This window comes from Helobdella robusta (assembly GCF_000326865.2).
Source record: "Helobdella robusta unplaced genomic scaffold HELROscaffold_64, whole genome shotgun sequence".
NCBI lineage: Eukaryota > Metazoa > Annelida > Clitellata > Rhynchobdellida > Glossiphoniidae > Helobdella > Helobdella robusta.
In genome coordinates, this window is record NW_008705358.1 from 296,499 (window position 1) to 312,291 (window position 15,793).

The 15,793-nt window shown below is 34.0% G+C and overlaps 4 protein-coding genes across 4 annotated transcripts; 2 read left to right on the forward strand and 2 right to left on the reverse strand.

The window, feature by feature from the left end:
* Positions 1 to 128: 128 nt before the first annotated feature.
* Positions 129 to 2,054, reverse strand: HELRODRAFT_88479 (hypothetical protein; the record flags this gene model as incomplete). The annotated part of the gene is made up of 6 exons (XM_009029975.1): positions 129 to 185; positions 569 to 682; positions 1,017 to 1,101; positions 1,314 to 1,351; positions 1,478 to 1,560; positions 1,946 to 2,054. Coding segments are annotated over 6 exons (486 nt in total), but the record flags the coding sequence as incomplete, so codon positions are not given.
* Positions 2,055 to 4,769: 2,715 nt separating this feature from the next.
* HELRODRAFT_145483 (hypothetical protein) lies at positions 4,770 to 5,603 on the reverse strand (the record flags this gene model as incomplete). Its single annotated transcript, XM_009030002.1, has 4 exons — positions 4,770 to 4,850; positions 4,967 to 5,078; positions 5,304 to 5,398; positions 5,493 to 5,603. Coding segments are annotated over 4 exons (399 nt in total), but the record flags the coding sequence as incomplete, so codon positions are not given.
* Positions 5,604 to 6,552: 949 nt separating this feature from the next.
* On the forward strand, positions 6,553 to 9,907 carry HELRODRAFT_193988 (hypothetical protein; the record flags this gene model as incomplete). Its single annotated transcript, XM_009030003.1, has 11 exons — positions 6,553 to 6,579; positions 6,773 to 6,856; positions 6,959 to 7,029; positions 7,116 to 7,228; positions 7,375 to 7,461; positions 7,636 to 7,736; positions 7,993 to 8,191; positions 8,352 to 8,442; positions 8,749 to 8,881; positions 9,020 to 9,242; positions 9,433 to 9,907. 11 exons carry the CDS (start codon positions 6,553 to 6,555, stop codon positions 9,579 to 9,581), a joined length of 1,278 nt encoding a protein of 425 aa, XP_009028251.1. The 3' UTR covers positions 9,582 to 9,907.
* Positions 9,908 to 10,320: 413 nt separating this feature from the next.
* HELRODRAFT_180699 (hypothetical protein) lies at positions 10,321 to 10,719 on the forward strand (the record flags this gene model as incomplete). The annotated part of the gene is made up of 1 exon (XM_009030004.1): positions 10,321 to 10,719. The coding sequence occupies one exon, from the start codon at positions 10,321 to 10,323 to the stop codon at positions 10,717 to 10,719; it is 399 nt and encodes a 132-aa protein (XP_009028252.1).
* Positions 10,720 to 15,793: the final 5,074 nt, after the last annotated feature.

Consider the following 15,793-nt stretch of genomic DNA (forward strand, 5'->3'; position numbering starts at 1 on the left):
ATAATAATAATAACAACAACAACAACAACAATAATAATAATAGCAAGAATAATAGCAAAAATAATAATAACAAAAGCAGATAATAAAAAATTACTTCGTTTAATATAATAATAATTAATTATGTCGATTTAGGCCGATGTCAGTTGCTGCAGTTTCATCTGTAGCAATTCATTCTTCTTGCACTCCTTGGTGAATAAATGAATGAGTGAATGAATGAATGAAGGAAGGATTGATCTATTGACGGATTGATTGATTGGTTGGATTGAAAATGAATAAAAGATACATGAGTTAATGGACTAATAAAGAAATGAGTTAAAGTGTAAATGTACAAATAAGATGAGCGTGTATAAAAATGAATTAATTCATTTATTAATTCATTCATTCACCAGTCTATCAATTCATCCAATAAACATTCATTCATTCATCCAATCAACATTCATTCATTCATTCATTTATTCATTCATTCACCAGTCTATCAATTCATCCAATAAACATTCATTCATTCATCCAATCAACATTCATTCATTCATTCACTAATTAATTCACTACTGGTTCGACAATTACTAACGTCTTGGAAATCCTTCACAGTTTTGAAATAAAGTCTTTGCCTGTCCAATACTTCGTTGAGTTTATCTTGCAGCTCGCTCAGCGTCATCTTTAAATCCTGTTTCTTACGTTCAACCTGTGTTTTTTGGTTTGTTTGCTTCTATGTGTGTGTGTGTGCGTGTGTGTGTGTGTGTGTGTGCGTGTACGTGTGCGTGCATTTGCTCGTTGAGTTTGCGCCCTTTTTTTACATGTTTGTAATGGGACTGCATACATTCATGCATTCACTTATTCATCAATCCATCCATCCATCCATCCACACATCCATCCATCCATCCACACATCCATCCATCCATCCATCCATCCATCCATCCATCCATCCATCCATCCATCCATCCATCCATCCATCCACCCATCCATCCATCTACCCATCCATCCATCCATCCATCCATCCACCCATCCATCTTACTTACTTTTATTTTACTCTGTTTAACGCCATCAACTATTTGGTCCAACTGTTTCATGAAGGCTGTCCTCTGACTCTCCGACTGCATGGCTCTGTCGGTGGTGATGATGATGTTGTTGTTGGTGATGATGTTTGTGTTGGTGATGATGATGATGTTGGTGTTGGTGATGATGATGATGTTGTTGTTGGTGATGATGATGATGTTGTTGTTGGTGATGATGATGATGTTGGTGATGATGATGATGATGATGTTGTTGTTGGTGATGATGATGATTAGAATATTAAGCAAAATCATTCCTAAAACCTTTCGAAGTTGTCATGTATTGAGTTCAGCAAGTTAACCTGGATGAAAAATATAAACAATAATTACTGTAACTATCACTGTGATTATTATTATCGTTATTTTGTATCTATGTAATCAACATTTTATTTATCTATGTAAACAGCATTTGATATCTATGGAAAGACCTCCTTATTGATGTACATCCTCGTATCTTCGAGGGTATTGTAGAGGGCGAAATACTGCTTGGTCTCCTTGTGCTTCCACGAAACTGATGTAATGACGATTACTTACGATGATGTTGGTGTTGGTGACGTCAGAGTTGATGTTGGTGACGTCAGAGTTGATGTTGTGACGTCAGAGTTGATGTTGTGACGTCAGAGTTGATGTTGTGACGTCAGAGTTGATGTTGGTGAGTTGATTTTTGTAAACAGCCAACCAACCAACCAGCCAATCAGCTAATCAATCAACCAATCAACCAACCAATCAACCAACCACAAACCAGCCAGCCAGCTAATCAGCCAATCAATCAATCAACCGACCAACCAACCAATCATCCAATCAATCAATCAATCAACCAACCAGCCAGTCAATCAATCAACCGGCCAACCAACCAATCAGCCAATCAACCAACCGACCAGCCAACCAATCAGAACCTTGATTATGCAACTCAATGAATCGGCATTGGTACTGATTAAGTTCGGCCCGACTCGGAACGTCGTCGATTTGCCTTTGGAGTCCAGAAATTTCTCGATTTTTTCGCGCCTAAATATTTTAAAAAAAGTAATAATCATAATAATTATCATAATTATAATTATTATTATTATCAGTAAGAATAACGACGGTAAAATTTTTGTTGCAATACAACTAGCATTGACATCAGCGCAAACAACATCAACAACAACAACATCAACAACAACAACAACAACAACAACAACAACAACAACAACAACAACAACGAACCAATATCAATCTGATCTTTTTAAGTTTTTCAACACTATCCGCTAACTCTTGCTCTAGTTCTTCTAACTCTGTAGACTTCGAAAGAAAAAATCACCATCGTCGTCATCATCATCATCATCATCATCGTCATCATCATCACTATACCATTTGTTGTTGATCAACCGACTGATCACGTGATTTCAGCAGGCCAATTGCGTCTTCGAGTTTGGACTGTTCAATCTGTTCGACCAATCATATTGCGAGAAGGTATTTATATTTTTGTATGTTATGTTTTGAGAGAGAAAGAGTGAAAAAACAATAATGAATGAGTGAGTGAACGAGTGAACAAATGAACGAATGAACTCACCAAACACTTTTCTTTAAAAGCGCTTTCTTCTTTTTTCAACTCCTCTCTCCTGCTGACTAAAGAACTCAACTTATCCATTTGACTGGTGAATGAATGAATGAATGAATGAATGAATGAGTAAAAGAAGAGAAAGAAAACCAACCTCTTATTGTTAGCTTCGTTTTCAACGTCATAAAGTTCCCTTTCGAGATTGTTCAATTTCACTTGTTCATCTAATAACTTCATTAAGAAAACATCATCATCATCAACATTGTCATCATCATCATCAGCATCGTCATCAACATCATCATCAACAACAACATCATCATCATCATCAACAACAACATCAACAACAACAGTATACCGGTTTCAATTGTCGTTCGCATTCTTCAGCTTCTTCTTCCAACATCGCCTTCTCACTGTCCAGCTAAACCAAAAACAACAAATAAACCATAAAAATACAGAAACAAAGATAATGAACATCCATAGATATGACAATATACTTAGGATAAACATAGATAAAAAAAAAAATAACCTCATGTATATTCGACTTGAGCTTTTCAACGTCCTGCTTCAAGGACGCGATCTTTTTCCTGCCAGTCACGTGATGACCTTTTTCCTCTTTCAATCTCTGGGAATATTTTTATTAATATTTTTTAAAATATACTTCATCAATTTATTCATTCACCGATTCTTTACTTAGCTGTTCATTCATTCATTTATTCACTCATTCATTTATCGTTCGTTCGTTCGTTCACTCACTTGTTCATCGTAATGTGTGATGAGTTTGTTTATCTCATCTGCATGATTCAAAACAAGCGAACTGAGGACTTCCGGTGCAATGGAGTTCTGATATCGATGATGATGATGGTGATGACGATGATGATGATGACGGTTGCGGTGATGATTGTGATGATGGTAAGTTTGTTGACTTGGTAATTAAGATGATGTTGTCTTAATTATAACTACTACGGCAAAAAATAATGAAAATTCAGTCATTCATGTATTCATTTATTTATTCATCCATCTATCCACCATACATTCATCCATCTATTCATTCATTCATCTATCCAACCACTCCTTCATTCTTTCGAAACCTTTTTCAGATCAGTTGTAGACATGCTACTCATCAGGGCATTCACCTGGATCTTCAATGAAATTGTTGATGTTGTTGTTGCTGATGTTGTTGTTGTTGTTGTTGTTGTGGATGTTGTTGTTATAAACAATTCAAAACGTTTAAAAACTAAAAACCCACCATTTCTTGATCATAATCCAAACTTTGTTGTCGTTGTTGTTGTTGATGTTGCTGTTTAACGTCGACAAATTTTGTTGATGTTGTTGTTGTTGATGTTGTTGTTGACGTTGTTGTTGTTGTTGTAGATGAAGAACTATAATATTTTCTGTTGATAAGAATGAAAAAAATCGCAACATCAACAACAACATCAAAAACAACATCAACATCAACAACAACATCATCAAAAACAGCATCAATCTAAATAATATTTTTTTTTAAAATAAATAAAACAAAAACAACAACCGACTTTCCATACTCCAACAGCGTTGACTGGACCTGCATACATTCATCCAGGTTCACATTTCCATCGTCTGCTCTTTTGAAATATCTCTGGGGCAGGAAAGCTTGCTGTGGTGTGATGGGAGAGAGAGAGGAGAGTGAGAAAGTAAGAGAAAGTAAGAGAGAGAGAGAGAGAGAGAGAGATAGAGAGAGAGAGAGAGAAATTAAGTCAAAAACACGTTAAACAAAACATTATTTAAAACTTGACCAAATGAAAAGAGAGAGAGAAAGAGAGAAAAAGAGAGAGAAAGAAAAGGAGAAATACATAAAAACTTATAGACTTACATACATACATACATACATGAATACATACAAACATACATACATAAAAAAAACAAACGAACGAACGAAAAAACGAATGAACATACAGACAAACATACAGACAAACATACATCAATTGATTGTATGTTGTTTGAAGCGACTCTGTTCACTCTTTCCTTATCTTCATCCTATCAGTATTAATATCATTATCGTAATATTTATTATTGAAACAAAAAAACTGAATAACACACACCACACACACACACACACCCACACACACACACACACACACACACACACACACACACACACACACAAACAAACACACACACACACTAACACAAGACAGATGCATTATCCTATTAAAGTGCATTAATGCATGGCTCCTGTTCTCGTCTTCATAATCCTTCCTGCTCTCTATGGCTTTTTTCACCAACCACTGAATATTAATTGCGAATGAATGAATGAATGAATGATTGAATGAATGAATGAATGAATGAATGCATGAATGAATGCATGAATGAATGCATGAAATCACAACAACGCAAAACAAACTTGAACGACAGGGAAGATATGGATGAAATCTAAGCCCTGAATTTGGTGCGGATCGACTCGGTGAGGACATTTCATCAGGTTCAGTACATTCACTATTTTCTCAGTTAGGGCACTAATTTGAGTTATGATAATGATGGTAGTGGTGGTGGTGGGGGCAATGATGATGACGACGCTGATGATGCGATGAAAATGATTTCGACGAAACATGAAAAAAAATACACCACCTCCCTCCTCACCTCACCTCATCATCGTCATCACCATCATCCTCTCCACAATCATCATCATTTCCACAATCATCATCATCAGCACCATCACAATCATCATAATCATAACTAACATCTTCTGACCAATGGTGGAGTTCTCTTGAAAAAACAGGTCGACATTGATGTCGTAACTGCAGACAGATATGCACCAGACCATACCTCCAACCACCTTCATAATAACAATAATAATAATAAATAATAATAATAATAAATCATAATAAATAATAATAATTATCAATTATTATTATAGCAGAAAGCGGAACCTTATCAAATGGAGATAGGCCCTTGATTCTGGCCCTGAAGAACCCCGACGCCACCAATAATTCGATGGTTTCTTGTAATTTTAAATTTTGATCTTCATCTTCTTTAACATCATACTAATTTGGGAGACAAAGTTTAGTTGGTGGAATTTATTTTCATTTTTTTTAGCAATAATGCTATTCTATTAGTACCCATGGTCATAGTAGGTCTGTGTGTGTGTGTGTGTGTGTGTGTGTTTGTTTGTGTGCGTGTGTGTAAATATAACCAGTAAATTTAGTAAATTTACTACACATAAAAAACTTTAAACAAATCATTAATTAATAATTATTAAAGATTAAACACAAATAAATAACAAACTATTAAAAAATTAAATTAATCCAACCAGCCCTTATTCTGAAAGTAAAGTGTATGGATTGATGCTTTTTTATTCAATAGTGTTAGGCCAAACCAAAAAAAGTGAAAATGACTTGACTTTACAAAAGATTTTTAGAGAGTTTTTTGTAAACTTTACTTTAAAAATTATTTACCAAGTATGAAATATTAAAAAAAAATGATTAATTAGTTACTAACCTCATAAACGTTGTTATCCGTCATTTTCGTCATTTTGGTTAGTGAAACTCTGTATTTCAGTGTAATTAATATTAATTAAAGACCTACACCCCCTATGTTTACTTGAGATTAAAATTCACTTTTTAAATGTAAACAGAAACTTCTGAGCCATAGATAACTTTATCAACAAATGAAAATTTTTAGAAAGAGGTTTCATTGAAAAAAAAGCCCATATTGATGTCCTATATGTTGTATATACAATATACATTAATAAATATATTTATATATGAATATTCATGTGTGTGTGTACGTGTATATGTGTGTGTAAGTAAGTATCTTGAGCTTTTTTTTCTGTTTTTTCGATGATGACGTCATTTTTTGTTGTTGTTGTTATTTGTTGTTTATTTATTACAAACTGCCATTTAAAATTTTGAGTTAAGTAAAGATTGATGAGAAGATAACTGAAGTTCATGCTCTGCTTTGAGTTAATACTTTCAATAAAATGAAACCAAAATGTCTGTGCCAGCTGTGCAGTTGCGGGTTATTTTGAAAAATATTTCATTCATTCACTCGTTTATTCATTAATTCATTCATTCTTTCATTCATTCATTCATTCATTCATTCATTCATTCATTCATTCATTCATTCATTCATTCATTCATTCATCCATGCATTCGTTTGCTTAGTCATTAATTTATTTCATCAACCATTCAGTCGCCATCGTTGTCCAAAGAATTGTACCTTCAAAACCGATTCTTGCGGTATTTGTCCGGCTAGCGAATACCGAACCACGTACATAAGAAAAGAAATTGAGCCGGTAATGTTAACATCAGTAGCTGTATCATCATATCATCATCTGTACTATCCTCTTCTTCATCATCCTCATCATCATCCTCACAATTATCATCATCCTCATCAGGTCAAATCATGCAAACCGGAAGTAGGCGCTTCGCTCGCGTGCGAACCAATCAGCAATCAGACAACTAATCGGTCAGTTTGCACTTATACAAACACACACTCACGCACGCACACATGCACGCACACACACGCGCACGCACACACGCATATATATACAGAGTTGACTTTGTAAAACATCCTTTGGATCAGCCAAATCGTCATGTCCCTGACCCTTATCATCCGCCTGACAACCCATTTGAAGGATGCACTGTATATAAGGCTGAATATACACGTATGTGTGTGTGTGTGTGTGTGTATGTTTGCGTGTGAATATGTATGTGTGTGTGTTTGTGTGTATGTATGTGTGCGTATGAATATGTATGTAAATGTGTGTGTGTTTTAAAAATAGCGTGTATGTGTCTCTAATAAAATTGGAAGGCAAGCCGATCAACCCGTCAAAACAGACAGAGAGGAATTTAAAAAGGATGTGCCTACCTCCATTCGAAGGTCAAACTTCAAATAAAAGTTAGTTTCCACCTATCTATGTATACATGCTTGAATGTATGTTTCAAACTTCAAATGAAAGTATGTTTGTATGTACGTTTGGAGGTATGTTCGTTTCGTTTCGTTTCCTATATACGTATGTATATGTGTGTGTGTGAATTGTTAATTTAGCTGACTACATACGTTGGCCACGAGTGTTTGAGAAGGCAAAAGTCATCCGTGACTACCACCCAAACACCGACCCATTCGATGGGGCCACTATTTATAAGACTAACTACGTCAGGCATATTTCTTCTGTAGGTTTTTTTTCCTATAATTTTTTACAATATTTTTCAAAGAAAGTTTTGTGTTAAATGTTAGAGAACATAGTTTTCAAATTAAGGCTAAACTCCAAAACATCACACACATACCTGTACATATACGCATACAAATATATACATTTACATACATATACACATACCTACACATATTTACATACATATATACATACACACATACAAGCAAACACACATTTGTAAATACAAACAAAGACACAAATATAAAAATACACAGCACCGAAAATCCAAAAAACCCGACATATCTGCGACACTATCTACGGAGCCACTTGACACAAGTACGGAACATAGGGATCAATTCATCAGACACCCCCTTCCGGAAAAATCCGTAGGGATCAAGGAGGAATACCACCCCCTATCCTGCCCCATTGATGATAAAACGGTCTACAGGACTGAGTTCATTCGCAAAGAAATTGGTTTCAGGATACATTTTCTAAATTATTGTTTTGATATTTCATTTTATTCTGGTCGTTTATACTGTTTTTTGCATACTTTCGAGAATAAATAAATAATAACAACAACAATAATAATAATAATAATAAATAATAATAATAAATAATTATAATAATTTGTAAGAAATGGTGGCCAGCTGCAAACCTGACGTCAAACCGTCCGTTGCTTTGGAGCCAATTGACGATAAGACAACCAACAGGACAGATTTTATCAGGTACATAAATGCGAATAATTGAATGAATAATTAATAGTAATAATTAATAGTAATATTAACTAATAATAATTATAAATATTAATAATTACCAGACGAATAATAAGAATAATAACAAAATTGAGTAATTTTATTGGGCGAGTTTGCACAATTTACAAACACATATTGAAATAGGAACAAGTACTTGCGAGAGAATTAACTACACATACTCATGAAACCACCCAAACACACACACACATACACACACACAAATACACACACACAAATACACATACACACAATTTCTTCTTTCTTTCTCTCTCTCTCTAGGTGGCCTCTACAGGCAGCTTACAAACATAAGGCCGAACCATATGTTCCAATAGAGGGCCAGATGACGTGTGACACGACTCACAAATTGGAATACACCAGGAAACCCATCGAAGTAGTTAAAGTTGTGCCAAAGGTAGGTTCGAAAAAAATTTCACAAAAATATTATTTTAAATTTATTTTACCAGTTTTTTGGTCTATCTGTCTGTCTGCATATCCATCTATCTTTCTCTTTGTATCCATTCATCCATTTATTCATTCTCGCTTACTACAGAGAGAAAAATTGAAATGCATCTTGGCCCCTTTCAACGCCAACACAACTTACAAGACGGAGTTTCAGAGATGGGACGCCAGCAGACCTCACAAGCACATCTCTCCGGCTTACATCCCAATTTCTGATCCGTTCTGTGGGATCACGAGCTATCGAAATGATTTCATCAGGAAGGGTTGGGCGGCTAGGAAGAGTAAAAAACCAAATGTGGCCGCCTACCTGGCTTGTAAGGAGTTTTGTTAAATTATTTTTCTTTCAAATTTTCCTTTTTTTATTACCTTCAATTTCTTGTGATTAAATTTGAGAATATTCAATTAATGTATAATTAAAATAAAATTTAATTTAAAAACCCAGGCAATTTTTTTCACAGATAAAAAAATTATTAAAAAATAACCTACAACTATTCCCCAACCAAGGTGCTCCGTTAGAATGTTGTACCGAATACAAGAACGAATTTACGAGAAAGGAACCGGAACCGTGTGTAGCCGGTCTTATCGAAGCCGGTATTGATACCGACCATCAATTTGTACAGCAGGATGCCGCATGCCACAAGTGGTATCAGTGATAATATTCGAACGAAAATCGGTTTCGAGAGTTTTATTTTTGTTTCTATTCGTTAGCAAGTCTGATCGGTATTGTTCGGTTCTTGTTTGAGTTTTTCGAGTTATCGATTTTACCGATATCGATTCGATATTACCAAACTATACACTCGTTAAAGAGAATTAATTTCATTTCATTTTCATTTGTCTAATTGAAGTAATTTAATTTATTATTAGCGTGTTTTAATTTTTTTATTCGGAATTGAAATGTTTAATGGTGGAAGGCTTTGTGGTCGGATATCTCCAAAAACATTCAACTCCGTGTATTTAACTCTAAATAAAATAAGTTTTTAGAGTTTGTCGAGTTTTTTCTTTCTTCAAAAAATTGATTGAATGCGTGAGAAACATTCAAGAGCATTTAGTTTAAAAGCTTTCTCCGTCAAATCTCAAGTGAATAAACTCATCACACGTAGGTCAGTAATCAGCAAATTGAACGTTCTTAACTTTTCAAACGTTCAAAATTTCAAATTAATCCACACATCTGTTCAAGTTGAGTTAACTGAATTCTAATGACAAATTAGTTTTTTCCGTAGTTTTAGTTCCATTGACATTTTAAAATAAATTAGAAATTAAATGTCTAAACAGAGGGCAGAATGTAAAAAACTAAAGTCAATGTTATATTCAGCTGTCTTCAATGTATATATATAGGCAAATTTTCAACGGAAATTTTGCGCGTAAAGAATTTCGAATCTTAAAATATCAAAAATGAATTATCTTTCATTAATTTTAATAAATATTTTACTTCTACAACTTCATAACTTACAAATTTGTCTGTCGGAAGAGACATCAAAGCCAATCACTTGCCCAGAAACTACATCAAACCTCGAGAAACGAAACTTTGAGAAGCATCGCGGATGGGCAAAACGACATACGAAGCAGAAATCTCCAACAGTCGTCAATGATCCCGAGTTTGCATTCGACGACTCCGAAGACGAACCGTTAGGACTTCTGCCACAAAATTCATTGGTCCATGTCGACTGTGAAGAGTATCCATGTTATAATGGCTTCCCGAAAAGACGCGGGTGGGGCAAAAGAATATTTGAAGAAGTTTACAAGAGGAGAGGCTGGGGCAAGAGAGGTGATCATTTAAAAGAGGATGAATAATTTTGAATAATTCATTTAAAAGGACATTTAATTCACTCATCTGTTAACCATTCTTTTAAATTCTTATTTAATTTCATGAATAATATTGCACATATTGTGATATACTAAAGATGTTACATTGTGACATATGAGTTAGACATATATCATATATGTATAGAGAATAAAACGGCGTATGTATAATATTGAAAATGATTTTACAAGCAAACTACATGAAATATTTACTTGACTTATTATGTTTAAAACAATACAGTAATTAAAACGTTTAATACAACAGAGCAATATATCAATCAATCAGTCAGTCAGTGATTTAACCAACCAACCAACCAACCAACCAACCAACCAACCAACCAACCGACCAGCCAGCCAACCAACCAACCAACCAACCAACCAGCCAACCAACCAACCAACCAACCAACCAACCAACCAACCATTCAATCAATCATTTATTCAATCAACTAATCAACCAGCCAATCGGCTAATCAATTAATCCATCAACTAATCAATGAACCAAATTGAATGAACCAAATGAACGAACCAATGAACAAATTAGACGAACGAACGAAAATTGAATTATGAAAAAAAAAACGGAAAAAAAATATAAAAAAATGTACATATCTGCAAACAATTTCGAGATTTAAGTAAGAAAAGAAAAACACAACAGTTCCTTTTATTTGATATCATCCATAAATGGACAAAGACAAAAAATTAATAACGTTCGAATTTTAAGCAAACAAACATAACGAAATATCGACCAATAAAAATTAATTATCATTTAAGTTAGAAACCGATCAACATTTAACAAACAAATAAATAAATAAATTAGACATTATATAAAAGATTGTTCATAAAAGTAAAATTTAAGGCGACGACGATAAAAAATTTTTGTTTGTTTTGTTGGTGTGGTGTGGTGGTGTGAAGCGAAAACAAACACATCACAAAAAAAAATAGTAAAAAGTCGCAAGAATAGTAGTCAGTCACCTACCTACAATTAAATTACTCTCAGGGCCCTAGCTTACCTATAATGATTAAATCAACTCATCTTCCTACCTACAAATTGGCATTTCTACATTAAGAATTTTACAAGTTTCAGGTATTTTATTTAACATATTTTAGTGTTTTTATTGTAGTTGAAACTTTTAAACTAATGTTAAGCCCTAGCCTACCTACGATTGTTCAACTCATCTCAATCCCTAACTTACCTATGAATTAAATTAAAGTCCGGTAAAAAAAATAGAAAGTTGAAGAGAAACATAACAACAACGACACCGAATGAATGGATGTTGTGTATGTGTGTGTTGTATTGATATGTGTTTGTAAATGTTCGCGTGTGTACTCTCCAGAAACTTCTTCACTCACTACCCACTGCACCGACCATCATCTGACACGCATCATGAATTTGACCGGGTACTGAGAAACACTAAATCTGAAAAAAAAATTTTTTTAAATAAAAAACCAAGCCATTGGAAAAAGGCAGTAAGCAACTTATCTTACTGAGATAACAATCCACCCAATCACTCCAAAACATTCCAATTCTTTGTTCAAATTCGAGTACTTTCTAAGGTACGACGGCAAAAAATTTCCCGTTAACATTTATTATTGTTTTCTTCGAATTGTCATCGAACGATCATCACGAGTCCACCATCTGAAACGTGCTGACGCCCACCACAGCCCACCTCTCATAATTCTGTAGACAAGTTTTTTTGATTAATAAATGATAAATGATTAACTGAATGATTGAATGATTGGTTGAATTAATTAATTAATTAACTAATTAATCAATCAATGATTTAATGAATGAATAGACTGAATCAATGAATCTTTTAATGGAAGAATAATTTGAATGAGAAAAATAAAAAAAAGAAACAAACCATACTTCAAAAATCGTCGTTGTTTTCTTCAAATTGTCATCGGAACGATCATCATGAGTCCACCATCTGAAACATGCTGACGCCCACCACAGCCCACCTCTCATAATTCTGTAGACAAGTTTTTTTGATTAATAAATAATAAATGATTAACTGAATGATTGGTTGAATTAATTAATTAATTAACTAATTAATTAATCAATCAATGATTTAATGAATGAATAGACTGAATCAATGAATCTTTTAATGGAAGAATAATTTGAATGAGAAAAATAAAAAAAAAGAAACAAACCATACTTCAAAAATCGTTGTTTTCTTCAAATTGTCATCGGAACGATCATCATGAGACTACCATCTGAAACGTGCAGCCCACCTCTCATCATTCTGTAGAAAAGTTATTTTTATTAGCTTAGTAGTAAATCAAAGAACAAAGGAACGAACGAATAAATGATTAACTGAATGATTAAATAATTAGTTAAAAGAATGAATGAATGAATAGAATGAATTAACGTCAATTAATGAAAGAATAATTTGAAAGATTGAGTGAAAAATGAATGAATGAGAAAAATAAAACAAACGAAACTAAACCTTCCTTACTTCAAAAATCTTAGTTTCTGTACTCTATTGCACCGACCACCATCATCTGGTCGGCACACAAGATGTCATCCGAACTTCTGAGTGTCAGTCGAACAGCCAACGCGCTGATTCTTCTTACACCACCACCATCCTCATACGTAAATCATCACGAGAGACCACCATCTGAAACGTGCTGACGCCCACCACTGCCCACCTCTCATCATTCTGTAGACAATTTTTTTTATTAGCGTAGTAAATGTTAGAATCTTAAAAGCAAAAAAATTTTAAATGAAAATAATGGCAAATAAATAGTATTTTAAAATAATAAAGAGAGTAAAATGTAAAAAAAAACTTACCGTCGTCCATTCGACAAAGGCAGAATGTTGAATTCGGTCCGGTTCCTACGTTGTCTTCCCGAGATTGTTGATGAAACACAGCCCGTATTGAGGAAGAAAAATAAAGAGAAGATTCTCATCAGAAAGCTTAGCGGTGCCTGCATCTCAAATTGCTTAATAAAAATAATCCTATCTACCTATTCAATTACCTTAACTAATATATATTAAATTAATAATGGTACGATAGTCGAAAGTCCCCCTTCATTCTCCCTCCTTGCACAGAGGTTCACCGACAGCCAGGGCACCGGATAGTAAACCATTGCCGTGCGGATAGTAGACTATTGCCGTGCGGATAGTAAACCATTTGCCGTCCGGAAGCCGTGCGGGTAGTAGACTATGGCCGTGCCGCATGATAAATCATTACCGTGCAGATAGTAAACCATTGCCGTCCGGATAGTAAACCATTGCCGGTTCACCACTGGCCACCAAGGCTTACCTCTGACAAGAGACTTTGAAATCCAGAGTCAATCGGCTATCGTACCCTCAACTTACCTATTCATTACAATTAAGCCCTAGCTCACCTAAAATTATAAAACTCAAGAGCCCAATTCATTTAGCCAATCGGCACCCACCCCACCACCTACGTAATGCCTTGGGCTCCAACTTAGTAATAATAATATAAAACTTAAACCCTAAATCTATTAATGAGTATGTGTTACAACGTAGCCTTAACTTACCTATTCATTACATTACGGTCCTAGCTTACCTAAAATTACAAACTCAAGAGCCCAATTCATTTAGCCAATCGGCGCCCACCCCACCACCTACGTAATGCCTTGGGCTCCAACATAATAATAATAATGTAAAACTTATATTAGCCTACCTATCGATACACTTACAGCGTTTTAATTTACATTACAAGATTGTTCCTAGAATTACATTATTGCCCTTAATTACCTATGAAATTAAATTACTCTCAACCTTAGTAATAATAAATTAGAATGTGTAATGGAAATAAAATTACGCTCAAATACTAACATATGTGTTTATGTATGTATTTGTGTGTGTGTGTAATACGCTGATGCGTGTAATGTGGGTGCAAGAAAAAACAGAAGAGATAAACTTACGCGCCTACCTATTCAACTACATTAGTGTTGGATGCTTCCTATCTATCCTACCTACAGTTAAAATTATGCCTATCTAACCTACCTATATAGCTACTTAATGTAATTGTGTGTGTATGTGTGTGCGTGTATGCATTCTTACTTAATGTTAAATTAGATAGAAAAACAGAGAAAAAAGAATAAAACGTATCCCAGCCAGACGTGTGTTCTTTGCCACTGAATGAACGTAGCCTGACATCTTCCATGATGAACTCCTCTGGAAACTTCAACCTGAATGAAATGAATAAAATGAAAAAATCTTATTTATTTAATTTATTTAAATGAAAGTAGAAAAACGAGCCGCGGTGAAACCCGCCAGCCGCAACAGCCTGTAACTGGCAAAAAAAAGGAACCGCAAAGAAACCGTAAAACGAACCCCAGCCAGGCGTGCATTGTTTGCCACTGAATGAACGAACGTAGCGTGACATCACAACCATTCTGATCTTCCACGATGAACTCCTCTAGAAGCCTCAACCTGAATGAATGAACCTGAATGAACCTGAATAAACCTAAATGAATGGAAAAATCTTATTTATTTAATTAATTTAAATGAAAATAGAGAAACGCAAAGAAGCCGACCGGTCGGCAATGAAAAGAACCTTAAAGAAAGGTATCTATATAGGATTTATGCTCTATATAACTCTATATAACTCTATATAACTCTATATAACTCTATATAACTCTATATAACTCTATATAACTCTATATAACTCTATATAACTCTATATAACTCTATATAACTCTATATAACTCTATATAACTCTATATAACTCTATATAACTCTATATAACTCTATATAACTCTATATAACTCTATATAACTCTATATAACTCTATATAACTCTATATAACTCTATATAACTCTATATAACTCTATATAACTCTATATAACTCTATATAACTCTATATAACTCTATATAACTCTATATAACTCTATATAACTCTATATAACTCTATATAACTCTATATAACTCTATATAACTCTATATAACTCTATATAACTCTATATAACTCTATATAACTCTATATAACTCTATATAACTCTATATAACTCTATATAACTCTATATAACTCTATATAACTCTATATAACTCTATATAACTCTATATAACTCTATATAACTCTATATAACTCTA